Here is a 23,125-nt window from a genome sequence, read left to right as displayed (position 1 = left end):
TCGTGTGGGACCTCTGTCTGGGTCCCCACGCTCCTTCTGGTGCAGGCTTTCGTGCAAGTGGAAACCATGGCTAGGACGTCTCCTGGGAGGGTGATGCCCACTAGTTGGGTTGCCAGGAGGGGGACTCCGCCCTGCCCACAGGCCTTCCCCGCACGCCCTGCCGACACCAACTCCCGCACCACACCCTGGCTGATGCGCCACACCCTTCGCCCGCACTCCTGGTCACCCACACTCCCTGAGGGCTGCTCTTGTACATGAGGGGCTTTGGCCGCTGTCACACTCGTCCCTGCCCACGCTGAGTCCGAGCGGCAGCTCCCTCTTTCCCACCTGGGGGGGGGGGGGGGGGGGGGGGGCGGAGCCTGGGGTCTCCTCTCTCTCCCGGCGCTTTTGCTGCCTTGCTGCCGCAGTTTTGCCACTTCAGGAAGGGTCCCTTGGCGCGAGCCTCTGCTCCAGCACCCTTCGCCTTCAGTGGCTTTGCCAAAAATTAGTACCCACAGGATGAAAGAGATAGTGGTCAAGCCTAGAGACACAGGCAAATTTTTAGACACCACTACTTGGATACTGCAGTCAAAGCTCACAACACACTTCACAAGTGCTGTTATTTAATTCTGGTCATGCAGACAGTATGACTAGTTTATTATGCCTAACGTTCTTTCTTATCAAAGAATTTCAGGTGATTTCATGCCTTTGTCTCCATGCTGGAAAGGTATTCTGCTTAGCCTTCTGAGGCTTCTTGAAAGCTTTACCTGGTTAGGAACAAGTGACCCAAAAGATAAATTTCATCAGATTATTTTAAAAGTACTCTCCAAAGATGACAAAAAGTGTTTTTCCCCTATACTTCTAGTTTGATTCCACAGTATTTGGCTTCCTTCTGTTCTGCAGCTACAGTTGAGGTTCACAGCAATATCTCAGCTGTCCATGCTAAAACTCAGCTTTTGGGTAAACTCAAGTAAAAGAATTCTGGAATTTTCTGGCCATCATACCTCAGGTTCTCTTTGCACATTATATGTTCGGATGTGGCGTATCATTAGAGAAGGGTGATTTAGGCACCTTAATGAAAAACAGTTCCTTAAAAATTTAGTATCTTCAACATTTACTTTATTTTCTAAAATAAAAACCATGCACATTTTTAATATACACCATTTGATTCTTACCAAAGACATGTTTATAAATATTTTTTTCCTTTTAATAAAGATCTCTATCTACAGTCCCAATCCTGAATGCCAATCTGCCAAATTGCTTTTAGGCAAACAGATTCCACTGAAGACAATGTAGATCTGTATTATTTCAGAAGCTAGAAAGCAAATGTACCTGCAGAAACAGACAACGATCTCTTCAGGCACTTGCCATTTGGCTAACCCAAGTTTAAGAGTTTCATTACTTATACAAAAGCAACAAAATTCTAGTCTTTACAGGCTTCTTCAGCTGATTTCCACATAAAAAGTGCAGAAACAGAAATTTACATGTAGATAATCTCACTAAGAGAAAATGCCGTATTTCTTCTCCAATTCTTCAACAGAAGCATCTTTCAAACCCATGTGGTTCAGATGGTTGAACAACACCTGTGTAACTGTAAAAGAAAATCCCAACATAAACTGCTATTTTTGTGATTCACACTCTTAAGGTAAATCAGCCCAACTCCTGCCCCAGTGAGCGTATGGGTTGGATGATATACCTGAAATACGAGTAAATTTTCAGAACTACTGAGAGGATGAAAAAAAGTAGCATAGGGAAGATCTCACTTTGTTTTGATGCCCACAAGCTGCCTAACAACATTTCCTTAAAGAGGTCATAACCCTGACAACATAAATAGACAGCTTTTATTTTGTTTACTGTCTTGGCACTATGCCATTAAGTGTAGCACATAAAAGTTAATGCCAGATGGTAGATACAGCTTAGATCAAGTTAAAGGCATGAATGCAATTCATGAGTAGAATTTACTTGCACTTCAGTAAGTAAAACAAGCAGTTTTATTTTAAGGAGATTCACATATCAAAATTTTGAAAGTATAACAGTTATTAGTGAAACTCAGCTGTAGATAGTAAATTCGACATTATTTGGTCCCAGAGAAATGTTTTGCTCTAAGTGTCTCACTGTTACACAGTCTGTCTGATGTGCTAAATAAAGAAAATGTCTGAGACAAAAACCACCTTTTCAAACCAATGTCAACCTGAATTTCAAACTAATCTGACGCCTCAAGAACAGGACAAACAGGCTGAGTGGTTTAGAGACATTTGCATTCTTTTTGCCAACACTAAAGTCAGGATTGCCAAGAGATGGTTGTAAATCGTGGAAACTTTGGAATTTGGAAGCCTTGCACATCAGGTATAGGATTTCATATAAATTCATAAATTTGTAACATCTGCTACAAACTGAAATGCTAGTGAAGCTCACTGTATCAGACTAAAATGCAGTGGTATTACTGATAAAAACAAAAGGATTCAGCTGTAGTTTTCAAATCTTAAAAATTAATAAGGAATCAAAAGATAAATTACATGACATTCATACTAGTTTCTAAAACAATCAAAAAGATAGGCAACTAACTAATCTTTACTGATTATTACATGGAATAAACAACAAGAACAGCACTAAATTTTACGTATTTCTTGCTAGATTCTACAGTACCTCAAATGAAGTATAAAAAGACACTACTGAATTACTTACTTTTTTTCTCTGAGTCTGACATAAACATTACTGCCATATTAAATCTTTTTAATTCAGATAACCTCTGGAGGATTTCAATGATGAGTGCTGGCTCCTCTTTCCTGAAGGAGATTATTAGAAATACAAAAATAACCACTGTTGATTAGAAAGATTCAGTAGCTGCAAGCGATATCAAAGACTTCAAGAACCTGAAATTAAAGGACCAATGGAACTCCCTCCTCTGCATCTCTCATATTCCCTGCCTTTCTCATCATTCCTATTCACTCTTCCACCCACAAAACAAAAAGTCAACATCCAGAAACCTTTATGCAAGTATCCTTCCGAAACAGAGGAAAAGTGAAGAAATATAACAACCTAGACTGATGCAAACTGACAGTTGTTTATGTACAGAATAGTTATTGTATGATTAATGCTTACACCTTGCCATAAGTTCACCATTTTCATACATACAGGGGTGTGCAAGGGGAAGCAGCACCTGTGGTCACAGTAAGCTCAGCAAAAAGCACCACATTACAGTTGCCATCGTATTTATACATAGAGAAAATTCCAACATTGTGTTTATTTTACATTCTTCTGGTCAACAGCAAACATGCATTGCCTTTGTTACAAATACTAACAACAAACAGTATTTTTTTTTCGTAATTTCTCCTGTCTCCCTCCAGAAGAAATGTTTTTTACCTTACTGCAAATAATTTCAACTTCCATGCTTTACATGTCATACCACCAGATGTAGGACCATTTGTCTTACGATATCATATTTCACCCACGTGATGGATATTTACTTTTAAAGACACTAAGGGAAAGACTGACATTCATTTGCATTTGCTTTTCTCCATAAAACAACACCCTAAAAACATTCTGAGTGTGTGCTCTCAGGCAGAGCAACTCAGAGCAGCAGCACACTGCCTCTGACAGGCAAAATGAACTTTAAATCTCAAATGCTAGCACGGATAGAAATTTCAAAAATAATTGTCAGGTCCCGTCTTCACACAACTTCTAGCTCCAACACACATTTACTACAGGCTACTGTAAAATGCTAGCAAGTAATTAAAAGTCAGACTGCATCACAATAAACACTGCACAAAAATAAAACCCTCTCTATTTCTCAGCTTTAGAAAGTTAATATAGAAAGCTAGTATCGTGCAATTATACGTGATAACAGAGCCTACAAAGTAATATGAACAAAAAATATTTCATACAGTCCAATATTCAGTTTCCAATGCTATTTAGAAGAACCGAATTCAACAACATACAGTAAAGGCTATTTATTTCTTTACCTCTTTGGTATCTGATTTTTCAAGATACGTTTAATTTCTTAAGAAGGAACAACAGAATCATTCCAATTATTGCACCATTGTCATGTAGTGCTGCATGCTGGAAATAATTTTGTAAGCCCAAGGGTTCGGCTAGAGAGCAAAAAAAAAAAAAAACAACCCAGACGAAAAAAATACAACTGCAATAAGCAAAGTAAAAGAAAGGAGTTAAACTTACTCAATGTAGAAATCACGTAGAATTTTCAGTATCTGGTTAAACAAGTCTGGATCTAAGGATTTCTGGAACAGTTTTGGATAAAGTGAAGGCTCTATTTGCTTTGGAAAAATTAAAAAAATGTCATTTTCAGGCAAAAAAATACAGTTGAGTAGAAAGAAAAAATCACTTGCACTATTTGACATGGTACATGAATTTCGGATTTTTTGGGTTTTTTTGTGACGATGACTGTTAACTTTTTTTAAAAGGATTCTAGTATTTTTTTTGCAAAATATATATAAGCAGAAGTACGCATTAAGTAGACTGATGTGTTTCAAGCATTTTTTCAGTTTAAAGAGATAAAAATGCTGCTATGTCTAATTAACCCTAGAAGCACTCTTTTGAAAAATGGTTACTAATATATTTAAGTGTTTACAGAATCAGGACCTATGTTTGAAGGAACAGACTAATTACCCAGAGACTGTACTCAAAGTGAGGTAAGCAAAAAGTCAGACACAAGAGGAGAAAGACGCAAATGTGGATCAAACTACTCAGTATTATGTGAAGGCTATTAAAGAAAGAGACCATTGTACAAAGCTAAGACACTCTAAACATAGCTACCCTTTCCACCTAAGTTTGTACTGTTTCTTCAATGTCAATTCAAGAAACTGTTCAAGCACTGTCAATCAACACCACACTTCATACCTTCAGGTACAAGTACATATTCTCTGGGCAGTCTTTCAACTTCCTGAAGTCAGACTCAAGCTGGAAAGAATTTGCAGGAATGTCGGGGACTGGAGAAGCAAATATAAACGACCTTTTGATTTCTTTTTCTCTTTCTTTGTTCACAGGGGAAGATGGATGCAACACTGATGAAATTCCTTTCACACTAGTAGGAAGCCTGCAGAGAGATTTTGAAACACCTAATCAAGAAAACATTTAAGAAAATCCTACCCCAAGACCTAACTGGAGATCTTCCAATTCCTTAAAAATCTAACACTTTTAAAAATAATGTGTTTAAGTATCTAAAAAAACCTTCAAATTATGCAAGCTTTATACTTCATTCACCTTTTCTAAAAATATGCGTCTGCGAATACTTCGAAATATACCTTGCCTTTCTCTACTTTGTTTCAGCAAATAACTGCATTTTGATGCATGATACAGATTTCTACCGCACCCAGCTGCAAAAAAAATACCCCAAATATTTTCCACAATTTCACAATGAAAAACAATAACCAAGACAAACGAACAAACTGTTTTGAACACTGATTACAGTGGAGCTATTTTTTGTCCTATAATTTGTCAGTTTAGTCCATTTTTCAGAAGTTATAAAATGTTTAAGAAATACACTTTTTTCTTCAACACTTCACAGTGAATCCATCTGACTGAGCTGGAAAAGGTGGATGCAGGAGGGCATTTCTCATAGAAATTCTTCAATCAGAGGAATTTGATAAAAAGTATTTACTGTTAACACAATGAGACGATGCCAGTGCACACAGTGCTTTCCTAAGCAGACAACAAATAGAGCTCCAACACTTAGCAGGGATAAAGTTAAGATAGTGGCTTCTATACTTCATCCAAGCTTCAGCCAGATGAGTTTGCCTAGCTAACACAGTGGAACTTGGCAACTCTGAATAAACCTTAAAGTTACTGGTTGCCTACTCAGCAGAGGAAAGAGTGGTGACACCCTCTTCTGCTCCTTTTCTCTCACACAACTGGTATGCAAAGAAAGTTTGAACTCCGCTCAGAATCTACTCTAAAACATTACAAATAAAAATGACAGCTAGAGAAGATGAAGTGCACAAGGAAGAGCATAGCATACAGAAAAATACTATAGATTTCTTTATATTTTAAGTGTATGAACAAGCCTAGTTTTCCACCTGACACTAAATGGGTCATACTTGTCTTGTCCACTACATAATCAGAGGCAGACGTGTAAGAACGGCAGTTTCTTTCAGTATTTCCTTTTCAATTCAAATTCTCCAAAATATGCTCGATACCTCACCACATGTAGAAATCTGAAAATGAAGATTACATTTCAACTACAATTACCTTTAAAAAGCAGATCAGAATTTCTATACTTACTGTAATGGTGACGTACCACTGATTTCTTCTATTTTCAAGTGCTTTGCTTTTGGAATGTCCATTGTGGCCAGCTGATCATCCTGATCTGGATTCTCTGCTGTTTCAACACTCATTGAATTCCTCCAGTTACTGACTAAGGAAGTAGTGTTGGGCAAATCACTATTTGGTGTGTCATCAATTTCTTCAATGTCTATTCTTCGCAAAGGCTTCTAAACAGAACACATACCTCATGTCATGTGTGTAGCTTCAACATCAGTGTATGTACAGGCCTGAGACAAACAGTTGCATTTCATTTTAATCTCATGACAACCAGTTTCATCTGTGGTGGTGCACATGGAAAATATATTCAATAAAGATGACTGGCAAAAAAGGAAACTTCATGACATTCTATGGGAAGCCTTATATAATCATTTTATTGCTTTACCCTCACAAACCAGTGTATCCTTACTCTAGAGGATCTCAGAATCTGCATTCTGCTTTCCCAGTAATAATAAAAAAAATTAGTTTCTTTTTTTTCCTCTACTAAGGTTGAACAGGTAAGGACTACCACATATTTTGACCAATGACCTGGTCAAGCTTTGCAATTTAGCTGAACAAGTAAGCAACCAGCAACACAGGCCTTGACCCTCAACTTAAAATTATGAGATGATAAATATCTGTAACTCAGCCCTGCTGGCTGAGCAAGTTACATACATCATAAGGTAATTAATTACACCGTCAGAGGACATGCTAACTAAAATGCTTCAGCCTGTTTAATCTCTGGATGATCACCATTATTTTTGACCATCACCTAGCACCACGTTCTACAACTCTAACACAATCCCATCATTAGTCTTCACAGCAGTTTGCAAGTTGCTTTAAATCAGTTCATGTGTTATTGGTGTGTTGACAGACATAAACCGTTTGCTTTGCCAATATACCATCTCATCACTGTGCTAAGACTGGGAGGCTGCCTGGTGGATATGAAACAAAACCACAGTTCTCTCTGCAATCCTTGGGCAGTACTGAAAGCACAGATGCTTCATCTACACTTGTTCTACCTTAACAGAATAAAAAGGAAAACACAATCAACCTAGTAGCTCCATTAAACTTAGTAGCCAAACTGAAATCTGAATATAATTGTCTACAGTATTTCAGCTACTTCACAACAAATTAACTTAGGTTTCTAAAAATACTGTATCTGGTTACAGATAGTGCATAATACTTCCCCACACCCCCAAGAAGTAATCATAGATTTTCTACTAAAACTATCCATCTGAATTATATATTTCATGGAGATAAACAAACATTTTGAAATGATCAAAAGCAGAACACTACCATACTCCATATAAAGTGTTAGCACGCTTTGTATTTACACAACTCACTGCTGAATGCATAAAGATTAAATGTACTAACAGTGGAAGCCTAATACATAAAGCAAGCTAGTATTACTCTCTGTGTTATTACATTCTGTCATATGTAACTCATTAATCTGACTATAACCACTGATAATTCATAGTCCAAAAGTATTGCTTCCTGAAAACCAGTACCCAGCTATTCTACAGTTTATGTGGATGAAAATGCAGGCTCAAGGCTCTTGCAGTAGCTCTGGATGACACCAGCGTATGACATGGGCAGGCAACATGTCTTGTTACCGCCACAGCTGCTATAGAAACCATAAAAAGCAAACGAAAAGGCAGAGTTACTGAATGCCTTCTTTGTTTCAGTCTTCAATGCTAAGGCTGGCCCTCAGAGATCTCAGGCCCTGGACGTAAGAGAGGAAGCCTGCAGAAAGGATGACCTTCCCTTGGTTGAGGAAGACTGTGTGAGAGATCACTTGAGCTATCTGGATGCCCACAAATCCATGGGCCCAGATGGAAAGCACCCACAAGTGCTGAGGGAGCTGGCAGATGTCATTGTTGAGCCAATGTCACTCCAATCTTCAAAAAGGGCAAGAAGGAGGACCCAGGGAACTACAGGCCAGTCAGCCTTACCTCCATCCTGGGAAAGCTGACGGAGCAACTCATTAAGCAAGCGGAGGAAAAGAATCACAGAATGTTAGGGGCTGGAAGGGACCTCTGTGGGTCATCTAGTCAGGAGTAGTCAACATGGATTCACCAAGGGGAAATCATGCTTGACCAATCTGATAGCTTTTTACAATGACATGACTGGCTGGGTAGATGAGGGGAAAACAGTGGATGTTGTCTACCTTGATCTCAGCAAGGCTTTCGACACAGTCTCCCATAACAACCTCATAGGCAACCTCAGGAAGTGTGGGCTAGAGGAGTGGACAGTGAGGTGGATTGAGAACTGGCTGAATGGCAGAACTCAGAGGGTTGTCGTCAGCGGCGCCAAGTCTAGTTGGAAGCTGGTAACTAGTGGTGTCCCTCAGGGGTCAGTACTGGGCCCAGTCCTATTCAACTTCTTCATCAATGACCTGGATGAAGAGTTAGAATGTACCCTCAGCAAGTTTGCTGATGACACAAAACTGGGCGGAGTGGTGGATACACCAGAAGGCTGTGCTGCCATTCAGCAAGACCTGGACAGGCTGGAGAGTTGGGCAGAGAGGAACCTGATGAGGTTCAACAAGGGCAAATGCAGGGTCCTGCACCTGGGGAGGAACAACCCCATGCATCAATACAGGCTTGGGGTGGACCTGCTGGAGAGCAGCTCTGCGGAGAGGGACCTGGGTGTCCTGGTAGACGACAGGTTAACCATGAGCCAGCAGTGTGCCCTGGCTGCCAAGAAGGCCAATGGCATGCTGGGGTGCATTCAGAAGAGTGTGGCCAGCAGGTCGAGGGAGGTTCTCCTTCCCCTCTACACTGCCCTAGTGAGGACCCATCTGGAGTACTCTGTCCAGTTCTGGGCTCCCCACTTCAAGAAAGATGAGGAGCCACTGGAGAGAGTCCAGCAGAGGGCTACGAGGATGATGAGCAGACTGGAGCATCTCTCCTATGAGGACAGACTGAGGGAGCTGGGCTTGTTTAGCCTGAAGAAGAGAAGGCTGAGAGGGGACCTTATAAATGCCTACAAATATCTTCAGGGTGGGTGTCAGGTGGATGGTGCCAGACTCTTTTCAGTGGTGCCCAGTGACAGGACAAGGGGCAATAGGCACAAACTGAAGCACAGGAAGTTCCGTCTGAACACGAGGAAGAACTTCTTCACTCTGAGGGTGATGGAGCACTGGAACAGGTTACCCAGAGACGCTGTGGATTCTCCTTCTCTGGAGATATTCAAGACCCGCCTGGACAAGGTCCTGTGCAAGCCTGCTCTAGGTGACCCTGTTTCGGCAAGGGGGGGTGGACTAGATGACCCACAGAGGTCCCTTCCAACCCCTACCATTCTGTGAAAAGAAGGAAAGTTCATCCAGAGCTTTCTCAAGTTTGCAGTCACACACAAAGACGCAACTGCCTCCCCTTTACTCTGAACTGCAATGTTAACTGTGGACCCAGAAGAGGACTGTGAGGTTGCCTCCCCATTTCGTATCACAGACATACGCCATGTTTCCTGAGTGTGGTACTGTACTCTGAATGCTTACACCATGGCTACTGTTACACACATATGGAAATGCTGAAGTTACTTTCCTGAACATTATCACGAGCAAATCCGTACTTTTTTTTTTTTTGCACAGGCAAAACGTATCTATCAGGAGTGAGCCCACATAAATAAGCAAGAAGTGGATTTTAACTTCAAGCTCCAGATTTCCCATCATTATAGAAAGCAGTTCAGAAAACAAAATAACTTACTGTTGATTTCAGGTGTAATGGATTATCAATCACTTTCACTATATTTTTTATTTCTGTTTCTTTTATCAATACTGCAGGATATTCTTGATGAGTCCACTGCTCTTTCTCCGCCAATTCCTGAAAAAATGGTAAATTGTGCGAAAGATCAAAAGTTTGAGGAATAATAATGAGATATGTCAAAAAATACATAATAAAGAATGAAAACATTCTATTACTATAGGCTTAAACACACACAAAAAAAGCATGAGTATACATACATTTCTTATTTTAGTGAGTTCATTTATTGCTTGTTTATTTCCTGGTTCCAGCTTCAGAACAGCTTCAAAATCTGAGTGAAAAACAACATATGAAAACTGTAAACAATTCAAGTTACAAAGTATTCCTGGCAAATTTTCAAACCTTCTGTTTTCCTTTCACAGAGCTAAAATAATTAAAGGCAGGTAAGTCATCCTAATACTAATAATATTGTGACCTAGTTTTTGAACATATTTTTCAAACTATTTCTTACTACCTATCATAAGCAACAATAGTTGTGGTTTCACACAAAACTGTCTTCCTATCATGTGGATAACAACATAAAAAGTTTTATACCTATTCAATGAAACACAACAAAACCCCACCATTCTTAGCTTTTGCACTGATAACCTCAAACTGTCAACTGATTTAACTGCTATTAGAGAAAAAAAAAATCAGGATGTCCTTATACTTCTTTCTTATCTATCACACCAAGGCTAATTCAAAGTTGTACCTTGCATAGCTTCTTTCAGCTTTCCAAGAGCAACTCTGGCAGCTCCTCTTCTGGCAAAGGCTTTAGAATAGGAAGCATCTAAGAGCAGAGCTTGTGTACAGTCATTTTCTGCCTCTTCATATCTCAGCAAAATAGTAGTAAAAAATTAATAATCAGTTTCAAAAGAAGCAGTTTCAACTGAAAAGACAGAGCTAACCAAAACAATTAAAATATGAAGACAGTCCTTAATTACCTATATGTATAAAAACACACACCACTGAGCTAAAATGTAAAATAAAAGTAAACATATAAAATACGATTTCTCATCACCTTGAAATTTCAGCCTAATCTTTTGGAATCTCATGACACACTGCTCTCTCTCTTTTTATCATCACAGAGAAATTCACTTCCTCTGTGAAAATAAACGCTTGAAGCCTTTCAGAGTAGAGTTCACTTTAAACATTAAATAGCCTTAAAATGAAAGTCAGCATCATAGCTCTGTACTTCTGAAAAACAGAAATACCATTACAAACAAACAAAAAAACCCCAAGAAAGGAGAAGCAAGCATGTATGAGACTAAATTTCTCTACATTTGAATTTCTGTGCCTTGCCCTTAACTATTTCAGAATGAGAAGTCAGTATATACTTGCATTAAAGTAATTCGCTTCGCTGTAAAATCAAATTTCCTCATTCCAGTTACATTTAGTTATATTAGATCATGATTTCTCTTTGTGCCTATTAAAGTATTTTCATTCATAATTCTTCTCCTCCTTTAATCTACCATTAAATTTATGGAAACAGGATTTTTTTGCTTTGTTTTGCAGTTCTTAACAGTTCCAGAGGCTTATAAGAATACCAAAGAGCTTCAGCTGCATTTTATGTTTGGGTCCACTTTGAAATGTAAAGACCCATGATATGCTGACTATCATACAGAATCAATTTTCTTGCTTGGTCATTCAATTAAAGTATCACTTCCTCTGATTCTCTGAGAACATTATTTGCATTATTGATGTCCTCTATCGCCCCAGTACTAAACTACAAATGCTGTGTCAGAAATACAATCTGTGCAACCTATTTTATAATCTCCTAATTTGAGATCATTGTATTGACTCTACAGATGCCCTGCCATGTCATGTTAGAATGGACGATCAACATAATGGTCAGCTCTCTGCCTCTTGTGCTAAAAGGTTTAAACTAACATACCATCAGGGAGTCAAAAAAAATTCAGACCTCAAAAATGGTCATATGGAATTTCTCTCATTTGCTCAAAAGCACGCATTTCCTACTGTTACTGTATTATTTGAATAAAGCTAATTTAAAAATAAATTAACTACACATAGATGTCTTCATTAGTGGAGTCAAAGAAAACTATTTTAAAAGAACAGATGAAAATTTCCAGAAAAAGCTTCCATCTATTCCCTTAGAAATCAGAAGTTATAATCCACGACTTTTTACAGTGCAACATTTAGTACCTGACTCGGTTTTATATTCAAAAAAGATACAAAGCTTTGGGCACGTCCTTTGAGAAAGACAACTATCTAGAATTTTACACACATGAAAGAATGAAAATCAAACTTTAGAAACCATCCCTTCATCCTGATGCTATTTTATTCTCTCAGAACTTCTTTCCAATGAAACGCACTGTAAAATCACACATATTGACTTGTTTTCTCTCCCTTACTGTTTCCAAAACCATTTATTCTATACTGAATTCTAGAAAGAATTAGGAGTGACAGTAACTGAACTTGACTGAAAATTTGCTGGATTGTTCTTCTGTCTAGTTCACAACGAAGAAAGAAACAGTACAGCACATGCAATCCTACTTACTTTTCAATCTTTAGATACGCCATGGCTCTGTTCGCTGGCAGAAGCGCATTGGTGCCATCTGCTGCTATGCCACGGCTGTAACATTCTATTGCAGCCTCATACTTTCCTTCTTTGAAATAACCATTACCCTGTGATATTTAGGTTAGAAAAAAAAAAACAGCATTGAGAAATATCTAGTGCAATGAGTTTTTCTTATCCTTTTTAGTATATCGGGTCAAACATCAAGAAGATGGATCACAAAGAACACCCACATCAGAGCAGGTATTTATGGCATATTTCTTTATTTCTAAGCTTGGAGGCAGACCACAAAAAAAAAAAAAAAATCTTGATTTTTTCTGGTACTTGAAGGATGAAAAATAAATTTGCTACATGCATAGTTTATCGCAGACATTTAAGTAGAAATTATGATTTTTCTTTACTCTTGATGTGCAGTATAAGCCACCTTGTACCTTCTGAATTCAAACACAAGCTGAACAAAGCTGAACCTTTACAATTCACTTTCAAGATGACTTTCTGCACTGCACAGATCCATCATTTTCCTGCTAGGTCCATGAAACTCTTATCTTCAAATATTACTTGGGCCCAAATGTTGCTGTTATTTTCTAACGAATGCTCCATACAACAAAATTACATTACTTTTTTTGTTTGTTTCCACGAGATTAAATTATCTTTTGCTTCTCAATACTAATATAAAGCCATGTGTTATCTTCTCTGCTTCTACTCTACTCACTGGCAAAAAAGCAAAGGCCACAGCTCAGATTTCACAGGATCCATGTCGCCAGCAACAGGCCCACAGCGGGTCAATTCTGCTGCCAATAAAATATTTCACTAGACTGAAATTTATTTTCTGAGGCCTCTTCAAACTTTCGGTCCTTTTACCTACTTAATGTGTGCTTTCATTCTTTTTCTACAAATTACCTCTTACAATCTGTATAGGAAATTTGAATATTGATATAAAGTCAGAAGTTAAATAGCTAGGTAAGAGAACAGAAAGAAAATTATGGTTTAGTTGATCATGTTATTTCTTAATTGCAACAGCAGGGAGCGGGAGAAATCAATAAGCCAACTGTGAGTCAAGACCATGTATTCAGAAATATATTTTTATTGTCATTGTTGCCTGCACTCCCTGAAGTCCTTTTTATAACTACTTTTCCACTAGGTAATCAGAGGTTTGGAAACAGAAGAAATGGTCCACAACTCAACTGGGACAAGCAGGGGTCAAGATGCATATAACACTGGAGAAATGGGATCTTTGCAAAATAGAGTTCGAGTTTTAATTCTCTTACTACATAATTGAAATTTATCACACATAATTTGGTCTGTAAAAGCTACCTCGTACAATTATTCCTCCAGAAAAGTCCAAACAGAACTCATTGTTCCCCTCCTCTCCCTTTATAGCCCAAAACAGGAAATAATTAAGGTTATACCAAGAACATTGTATTTATGAAGTTCAAGACAGTATCAAGTTTAATTTACACATTCGCACAGCTCATAGCGCAACACAACACTTTTCTTTGCTAGTTCTCTCCTACTCCACCAGAACCTCTGACTTACCAGATCTTTTTCTGTAATAGCCTTCTGCTTGAGCTGCTGGTCTTCAATGCGCTGCTTCTCTTTGTCTGTTAATTCTGGTCTGACCACATCTTCAAACTGTTTCTGTTCAGAACTTCCTTTTAAAGCCTGCAAAGATGCAGTTTTTTTCCTCAGTAAGCAATTCCCCCTCTTACACAATTTCGTAACATAAGTGATTATAAATTCTATACTTTTAAGATGCAAAATTCTGCCAAGCATTTTAACAGAAGTGCCTATGTTTTAAGTTGAATGCAAATTGAAGAGATCATTCTAAACTGTTCTCGAAATGTGTTTCTATCAAGGACTGCAAGTCAGATTACTTGGTAAATAAAAGGTATGTAATTTCTGAAGCACAATGTAAAGTGACCCATGGAACCTGTCTACATATATTCAAATTCACAAATCCCGTATTTGTTCAATTACTGGAGACTTTAGGTCTTCATTCTAAAATTTTTTCAAGCATTTTCAAAACTACACTTGAAGGGGTATAAGCATATTCACACAGTAATTGCAGGTGAGTTTATATTTACTAAGGTCAACATAATCAACATTCTCCCCCTGTCATGAAAGCGATCAAACCTTGCAGCAGCGTATCACGTTCTGCTAGGGTTAAACCAACATTCTGGTTTGGCAGACCACAGCCATCAGCGGGACTACAAGGAGGCTAGCAGTTCAGCTTTACAGCCGAGAACACCCACATTCTCTCATAGGTACTGCTACTTGGAAACAAAATACTAAGCATGACTGAAAAAAGCATTAACACAGGAGGCAGAAAAAACATGTGAGAGAACATTTTAAAAAAAAACACATGGAAGTTGGTGCACACATCCAGTCTTGGTCTGCCAATCCACCATTACACTGATGTTTGCAGAAGTGCTACTTAATCCAGAAGAAACTCATCTACAGATTTTGACCTTGGTGAACTTCAAATGCCAGAAAAAACACATGAGATTTTGTTGCATTCAGTTCTTGTTATAAGTTGATACAGATATAAACTGAACAGGGTGTATTAATTTATGTTAGGGCCTACTAATCTTATTACCTGATCAATCTTCTTCAGTTCATTTTTTGCTTCAAAGTTGTTTGCATCCAGCTCTAAAACTTTTTCATAATCTATCAGAAGATCAGAAAACAACGTTTCAGGTAGGAACTACAGGCTAGTAACCAGAGTATAAAGTAAGAGCATTCTTTTAAGATAACCTTTTTTGCAGTTAGCTAAGAAGCCTGTGATATTGCAAGGAACATATTATTCTAAAAAATTTAAAGTTCAATTGTTCTACAACTATGAATACCTACAGCAATCCTTGGGACCTGGTGCTTGAATTTTACCTTGTCAGAAGAATATACAATATGGTATTTCAATTCTTTTTTACAGGAAACAAAAATTAAATTCCTACACCAAATAAGCAAATCACACAAGCTTTAATCAAGCAGGCAGACAAACAGTTTACCTGTATTTTAAGGAACAAATTTTTAAAAGACCCACCTTCTTTAGCACCTTTAAGATTTTTCAAAGCAAAGCGAGCAGCCCCTCTTCTGGCATAAGCCTTTGTGTAATTTTTATCTAATGCAAGTGCTAAATTGCAGTCAGATTCTGCAACAGAAAACCTATCAAAAATATGAATGAGTTATTTTGGACACATCTAGGTAACAAAACCCAAAACTTCACTGATTTATCTTACTCTGAGGCTTTACAGGTTCTCTCTAAAGTGGAAACCTTACATGCTTCAGAACGGGCATAGAACAAGTATCTAAACACCCCTCGATTCAGAACACATCAAAACTGGAAAGGAACACAGAGGTAAACAATCTCTACCACAACAGAAAGGATAACCAACTCGCCTGTACCCTTTCTTCCCCCAAAACAAACCAAAGCCTTAGAGACAGAGCTCACTGAATCCAAAAGGCAAATTAGATAGTGAACTTTCTCTTTTTTCTTTTTTTGAAGTCTCACACTGTAACACAGAAGATGGTGAACTTATAGAATGAAAGTAGAGGAAAAAAAGATGAAAGAGACTACCAGATTCCTTATCCTGGCAACACCTATTTTACTGTAAAACTGCAAAGCAGGTTGCAACAGCAGTCTCACGTAGACTACATCACAGCACGGTAAATAATATAATCAAGACTTGAAACCAGACAAAAAATCTGAAGCTAGCATTTCAAAGAAGAAAATACTACAAATTTAACAATACAAATCTTACTTTTTCATTCTATAAAAAGCTGATGCTCTGTTTGTGGGCAATACTGGATTGTATGGATCAGAATGCATCCCTCTAGTGTAGCATTTTATAGCTTCATCAAAGTTCCCTTGTTTAAAGTAGCTATTACCCTGTGAACAGAAAAAAGTCTTTTTAGCAAATTACTGTACATTGACAGACACACTGAAATTTTTTTGTTTAACATTTCTCAGAGTGCTGCTTTACTGCGAAACATTTTTTTCAACTAAAATGTTCTAAGTAACCCATATTAAATATTTCTCATGATTCATTCAATAATACGATTTTATTATATGCTGATTTTCAATATCTGTAGGTCGTTTCCAGAAACCTGTAACATGCACACACATAACTGCTTAAATTGACATAAAGAATTACTGAAGGTTGAGTTTTTAGTAATTTGATTTGGCATCTTTGCTTTCTGAAGTAAATACTCTTGTTTCTACCTCCTTTGGGACACAACTTTTATCTCACGTGCTCTCAACTGCCTCACTGCAGCCAGGGTGAAAATGGACAAAGATATCTCAGTGTAGACTGCAGATTATACATCGGGGAATTTCCACAGCAGCAGAGAAAAAAAATATGTCACCCATGCAGACAATAAAAAAAAAACCCTCAGAAACTCTACTGAAGAAAAGTATGGACTGACAGATAGCGTTAGGTGATTGCTTGTAAACAAAGAAGATTCTCCGAACCACAGAAGTGTTGCTATACAACTTAGCCTATCCACCTCACATGGCAATGAAGCAAGCTGTATTTTACTTGCAAAACAAGGTAAAATTGCACTGGTATGAACTTGCCATTACCAAGGTAAAGACGACATACAAGTCCACGCATCATTCCCAGATTTACTGGCCTTGCAAAGGGACTAATCTCAAATTCTTGGGGATTCAGTCTGGGCATTCAGACCTTGTGTTCAGGTAAACACCAGTCTGATCCATATGGCAGTTCCACACAGCAATCCAACTTCTCACAGCAATAAACAACCAATACATTAATCATCATAAGTGTACATTAAGCAGAGTCTGACAGGCTTCGCCGCAGTGATAGGAAGAAACAGAAACACAGTGAGAATTCTCTATTTTGGAATAATGGGCAGGAAAGCAGACATAAAAAATTGCAAAAGGGCAATTCTTCCACCAGAAGTGTGGTCTCAGTGGACAATCTTTTAAAAGAAACTACAAATGCTCCTACATCTAAATTGCTACTTTGCAAATAACAAACATTTATAATGCTATAACCTTTTCCTTCTCTGCAAGAGCCTTTTCTGCATCGATACGAATTCCATCTTCTTCAGAGTCCGATTCTGGAGATACAGAGTCTTCTTTATCCAGATCTTCAAGTATTTTATCCTGAAATCATATAAAATAAACTATTACCTTCATTATAATTTAACAATGCAAAATAATACAAGTGAGACTTCAGGAGAATTAGCAGTGTGTTATTAAAAATGTCTACTGCTTAAGTCCCCTTTACTAAGGAGTATTCCACGCTTCAAAAGTGACAGATGTATCCTCTAATACTTCCAAATGTATTTAGTCTTATATTCTACTAGAATTATGACCTTTCACTAGACCTATTGTTAAACCTTTTTTTCCCCCCTTAAAGTCAAATTCAATCTGCTGGATTAGAGCACAGCCAACAGAAAACTCAACTATGTCTCAATATTCCAAATTTTAACACATAACCTTTTTGGGAGAAAGCTACTTTCTATGTTCATACAGTACCCAGCACAGTAAGAAACCAACTGTGGACTGAACTCTCAACCCTCTAACAAAATCTTATATAAAAGAGCATCAGATGGGGACAAGACTCAGCTAACAAGCAAATATTCCAACTCACCACATCAAGTTTTCCCCATGCTTCATAATCATAAGACTTTATCTTATTTTTTTTGTTTTCATCAGTGGTTATCTTTGAAGGCACTTTACTTTTGCTTTTCTTCTTCTTCTTAAATGCCTTATTTCGAATTGGTGGCAAATTCTAAATTGAAATAAGTAATTTATTATAAAACAGATGTGTGAAAGTCACTTGTACTGAAGAATCTATAGTACCTATATCTAGATACAGCACCTATCTACTGGCTAGTTTTATTTTAGAAATCCATCCAGCGAGCTGTTATCAGGAACACTACAAAACCACGGAGGACAGCAAACATAAATCTTCCAATACATAATAATACCAAAGATTACATGTATGATACCAAATTAAGTTTTAGAAGACAACTCTCTGCAGAATATCACTGAAGAATAACATCAATACATTAAAAGTCAGCAGTAAATAAGCAATACTGATGCGGCAAACAGAAATATTCTCCGAGATCTACCTGGAACTGACAAAATTTACTGGTCCCATCACCTCCAGAGGCTACTGCTGCACAGCTCTGTTGGTGGAACAGTTTAGAGAGGAATCCTTGGTCTACATCAGACAAGCAACAAGTCAGCTGAGTTAGCTCATATCTTTTATTACAGACGGTTTAAGTTAACGCATGTAATTTTGCCGAAGTAAAAAGTAATTATTATAAACACTATCACATTATTAATAGCTGAGTTAATATTGACACTGTACTTGCAATTTTTACCTCTTCTGGGACACCACTCTGTTTCCTTAGTTCAGAATCCACTTCTTTAATATCTTTTTCCCAGCTCTCCAATTCTCTCATAAAATCCTGCAGCTCTTCAGCATTTTGCTTCATTTGCAGCTGTAGTTCTAGTGCTTTATTTGGTGCACTCATTGTAATCTGCCAAATTTCAAGTAAAAACGTTTCTAAAGAGAACCTAAAAGTATGTACTGAAGGAAGCTAGCTACTTCAGAATGAAGAAGTCTGACTTACATGCAAGACAGGCATAGCAGACACATTAAACACTAAGAGACTAAGGAGAAACACAATTTAAATGTCTTTGAAAATATGATGGGAAGCCATGTTACTCAGATAAAACAAAGTATATCATAACAAACAATAAGTCATGCTTTCCTAAGTAAGTGTACGGTAAAGGACAAGTCAGTGAAAATCCTGAAAGCAGTAAAAAGGCGAAAGCAATTTCGTAAAAAAAGTTTTTTTCACTAAAAAGTTTAAAGCAATTTCTGCAGTGTTTCCCAGACAACAGAATGTAGAAAACTTTGACAAGTTAACATTTACACTTTAACTAAAAAACCCAATTAAGATATACATGCTGCCTTGTATCTGAACAGAAACGAGACACCTGACAAACCAACCCCCCAAAAGCCCTTTTGGCCCCTACAAGTAAGTACACTTACATATGCACACATTTTTAGCACAGGAACGAGTAAACACATGAGGTGTTTTATTATGAAGTCTAGTGAATTACAAGTACAGAATATTCTCTGAATGTGCTCTTTGTACACATCTGTAGCCCTCCAAGTCCATAAAATACTGTTTAATAATTACTAATACTTAACAGTCTTCATAAATTTTCTTGTCTTATTTTTAGTGTCTAAAGTGAAAGACATTACCACAGAAATATCAAGGCATGAGTAGAAAGTAACCTTAAAAAAATTCTTGGTTATAATTCAGAAAAAAACTCCACGTTTGTACAGTCCATAGCACAAAAAGCTGAAAGGATTCAGCAAACATATTTTGAAAACAATCACAATTAAGTAATTCATGATGAACGAAATGCAAGCTTAGACAATGAAAGCAATGCATGGCTGATAACTATAACCTCTTGACTGAAAGCTTCAGAATCAGTTACAATCCTCACACAAGGATAAATAAGCTATTTATAGAAACAGTACACATGAAATTTTGAAGGGAGAAAAAGGACTAGAATTATTTATTTTTAACGTCTGGTAAGACAACACCTAATAGCAGAGAAATATAAAAATGTATGGGCCCAACAAATATAACAATTTCTGCAACATGATGTGCTGTCCGGAATTATAGGCAAGAGTCTTATAAAAGATGGAAAAAGACACTGCATGATTACTACTGAACTAATGCTTCCAGCGCAGAAATGTTTTACCATCCTCAGGAGTAAGAAGAGTGGATGCCCTTGGTGCAGCAGTTTTGTTTCTCCCTAATTTATACACAGGTGGTAACATGCTTAACCTTAGCAACTTATTTTTCCTAAAATCTTCTAAATATTTGGTCTATTTGAAAAAAAGTGGAAAGAAACTTCAGCTCAAGCCAAAAATCTCTATTTTTTATCATATTTCCAATTTAGATGTTTATTTTTGCTTTTTCCACCTACAACTGGAGCCCCCTACTGAACTGTCTCTGAAACATTCAGCCAGTTAATTCCATGAAACCTGGGCACAGAAACACAGAATATTCTGTACAGCCTAGAAGACCCTGGCCAACAGCATCTAGAACAAGATCAGTCTTCACTGGCAACCTCTCTTGCCACACGTCTCGAGCGGATGGACCGCAAGACAGGGACAGGGGGAGCAAAGCCCCTCTCACTATATTAAAATAACAGGTTTGTGACCACCTGAGGAACCTGAACATGCGCAAGTCCATGGGACCTGATGAGATGCAGCCCAGAGGCCTGAGGGAGTTGGCTGATGAAGTTGCCAAGCCACTCTCCATCATATTTGAAAAGTCACAGCAGTCAGGTGAAGTCCCTGGTGACTGGAAAAAAGGAAATCTTTCACCCTTTTTTAAAAAGGGGAGAAAGGAGGACCCTGGGAACTACTGACCTGTCAGCCTCCCCTCTGTGCCTGGGAAGATCATGGAGCAGATCCTCCTACAAGCTCTGCTAAGGCACATGGAGGACAAGGAGGTGAATTGAGAAAGCCAGCATGGCTTCACCGAGGGCAAGTCCTGCCTACACCAACCTAGTGGTCTTCTCTGATGGAGTGACTGCATCAGTGGACAAAGAAAGAGCTACGGATGTCATCTACCTGGACTGCTGTAAAGCCTTTGACAAGGGCCCCACAACATCCTTCTCTCTAAATTGAGGAGATATGGATTTGATGTGTGGGCTGCTTGGTGGATAAGGAATTTGATGGGCGGCTGCATCCAGAGGGTAGTGGTCAAGCGCTCGATGTCCAGATGGGGACCAGTGTCAAGTGGTGTCCTTCAGGGGCCCGTATTGGGACCGGTGCTGTTTAATATTTTCATCAATGACATAGCGAGATCGAGTGCACCGTCAGCAAGTCTGCAGATGACACCAAGCTGAGTGGTGCAGTTGACACACTGGAGCAAAGGGATGCCATCCAGAAAGACCTAGACAAGCTGGAGAGGTGGGTCCATGTGAACCTCATGAGGTTCAACAAGGCCAAGTGCAAGGTCCTGCATCTAAGTCAGGGAAACCCCCACTATCAGTACAGGCTGGGGGATGAAGGGATTGAGAGCAGCCCTGCTGAGAAGGACTTGGGGGTACTGGTGGATGAAAAGCTGAGCATGACCCGGCAATCTGTGCTCACAGCCCAGAAGGCCAACCGTATCTTGGGCTGCATCAAAATAAGTGTGTCCAGGAGGTTGAGGGAGGTGATTCTGCCCCTCTGCTCTGCTCTGGGGAGACGCCACCTGGAATCCTGCATGCAGCTCTGGAGCTCTCAGCACATGACAGACATGGAGCTGTTGGAACGGGTCCAGAGGCGGCCACAGAAATGATCAGAGGGATGGAACACCTCTCCTATGAGAAGAGACTGAGAGAGTTGGGGTTGTTCAGCCTAGTGAAGAAAAGGCTCTGGGGAAACCTTATTGTGGCCTTTCAGTACTTAAAGGGGGCTTACAAGAAAGATGAGGACAGATTTTTTAGGAGAGCCTGTAGCTATAGGACAAGGAGTAATGGCTTTAAACTAAGTGAGAGTAGATTTAGACTAGATATAAGGAAGAAATTTTTTACATTGAGGGTGGTCAGACACTGGAACAGGTTGCTCAGAGAGGTAGTGGAGGCCCCATCCCTGGAAACATTCAAAGCCAGGTTGGATGGGGCTCTGAGCAACCTGAAATCGTGGTAGGTGTCCCTGCTCATTGTAGGAGAGTTGGACTAGATGGCCTTTAAAAGTCCCTTCTACACCAAACTATTCTATGATGCTTCAAAAGATGCAAGAAACTATGCTGTGATGTGCTGAACTCTTCCCTTGCTACCACTGACTAAAGCAATATTCTCATACATGTAAAAACTCAACACTTAACCCAGCTGTTTGTTTTCAGCCATTCTAAGGCGCCCTACACCAGCGAGTAGCGCATGCCCGTCCTGCACCCGTCAGCCCAACACCTCCCGCCGCCGCGCAGAGCTCAGCGACCACCCGGCCCCACGCTCCCTCCCGTCACAGCCCCCGCGCCCTGTCACCCAGCCGCACATCGGCCCCAACGCCAGGGCCTGCCCCAGCCTCACCCACCGCCCCAGGGCAGCCAGCCGCGCGGCCCGGCGCCCAGCCGCACCGCAGGCCCGCCCCGGGAGCCAGCCCCGCGCCGCAGCAGGCCCGGCCTCACGCCGAACAGGGCCCCGGAGCAAAGCCCGCCCGCCCGCCCGGCCGAGCTCCGCCGCCCGCCTCTCCGCCCCCTCAGAGTCACACGCGAGGCCCCGCAGGGTGGGCCTCACCCCGCCCGGAGAGGCGGCACCGGGCCGGACCCACGGACCCCCCGTCCCGTCCCGTCCCGTCCCGTCCCGTCCCGCCGCGGTCTCACCTGCGCCGGGTCCCGCCTCTTTCTGCCGCCGCCGGACGCCCTCCCCGCGCGGCCGAGCCTCCTCCCAGAATGCAGCGCGACCCCGCAGCCCCGCAGCGGGACGGTCCCGGCGCCCCGGCGGCCCGGCAGGGGGAGGTGGAGAGGAAGCGGGAGCGGCAGGGGCAGACAGCGCATGCGCCCGCGCTCCGCCGCGCTTCGCCTGGCGGCCCGCGGTCCGCGGCCCTCCGCGCTGCCTGGC

The 23,125-nt window shown here is 39.9% G+C and overlaps 1 protein-coding gene across 1 annotated transcript; it reads right to left on the bottom strand.

The window, feature by feature from the left end:
- Nucleotides 1-642: 642 nt before the first annotated feature.
- RPAP3 (RNA polymerase II associated protein 3) lies at nt 643-23,124 on the bottom strand. The gene is made up of 17 exons (XM_075428037.1): nt 22,888-23,124; nt 18,868-19,026; nt 18,129-18,269; nt 17,528-17,638; nt 16,272-16,399; nt 15,554-15,675; nt 15,110-15,180; nt 14,050-14,175; nt 12,496-12,623; nt 10,690-10,811; nt 10,199-10,269; nt 9,942-10,058; nt 6,217-6,425; nt 4,837-5,032; nt 4,156-4,253; nt 2,665-2,765; nt 643-1,570 (listed from the first exon to the last, which is right to left on the bottom strand). The coding sequence occupies exons 1-17, from the start codon at nt 23,059-23,061 to the stop codon at nt 1,479-1,481; spliced, it is 2,166 nt and encodes a 721-aa protein (XP_075284152.1). The 5' UTR covers nt 23,062-23,124; the 3' UTR covers nt 643-1,478.
- Nucleotide 23,125: the final 1 nt, after the last annotated feature.

Source organism: Opisthocomus hoazin, chromosome 8 (assembly GCF_030867145.1).
Source record: "Opisthocomus hoazin isolate bOpiHoa1 chromosome 8, bOpiHoa1.hap1, whole genome shotgun sequence".
Classification (NCBI taxonomy): domain Eukaryota; kingdom Metazoa; phylum Chordata; class Aves; order Opisthocomiformes; family Opisthocomidae; genus Opisthocomus; species Opisthocomus hoazin.
This window is presented reverse-complemented; position numbering and strand designations above follow the sequence as displayed.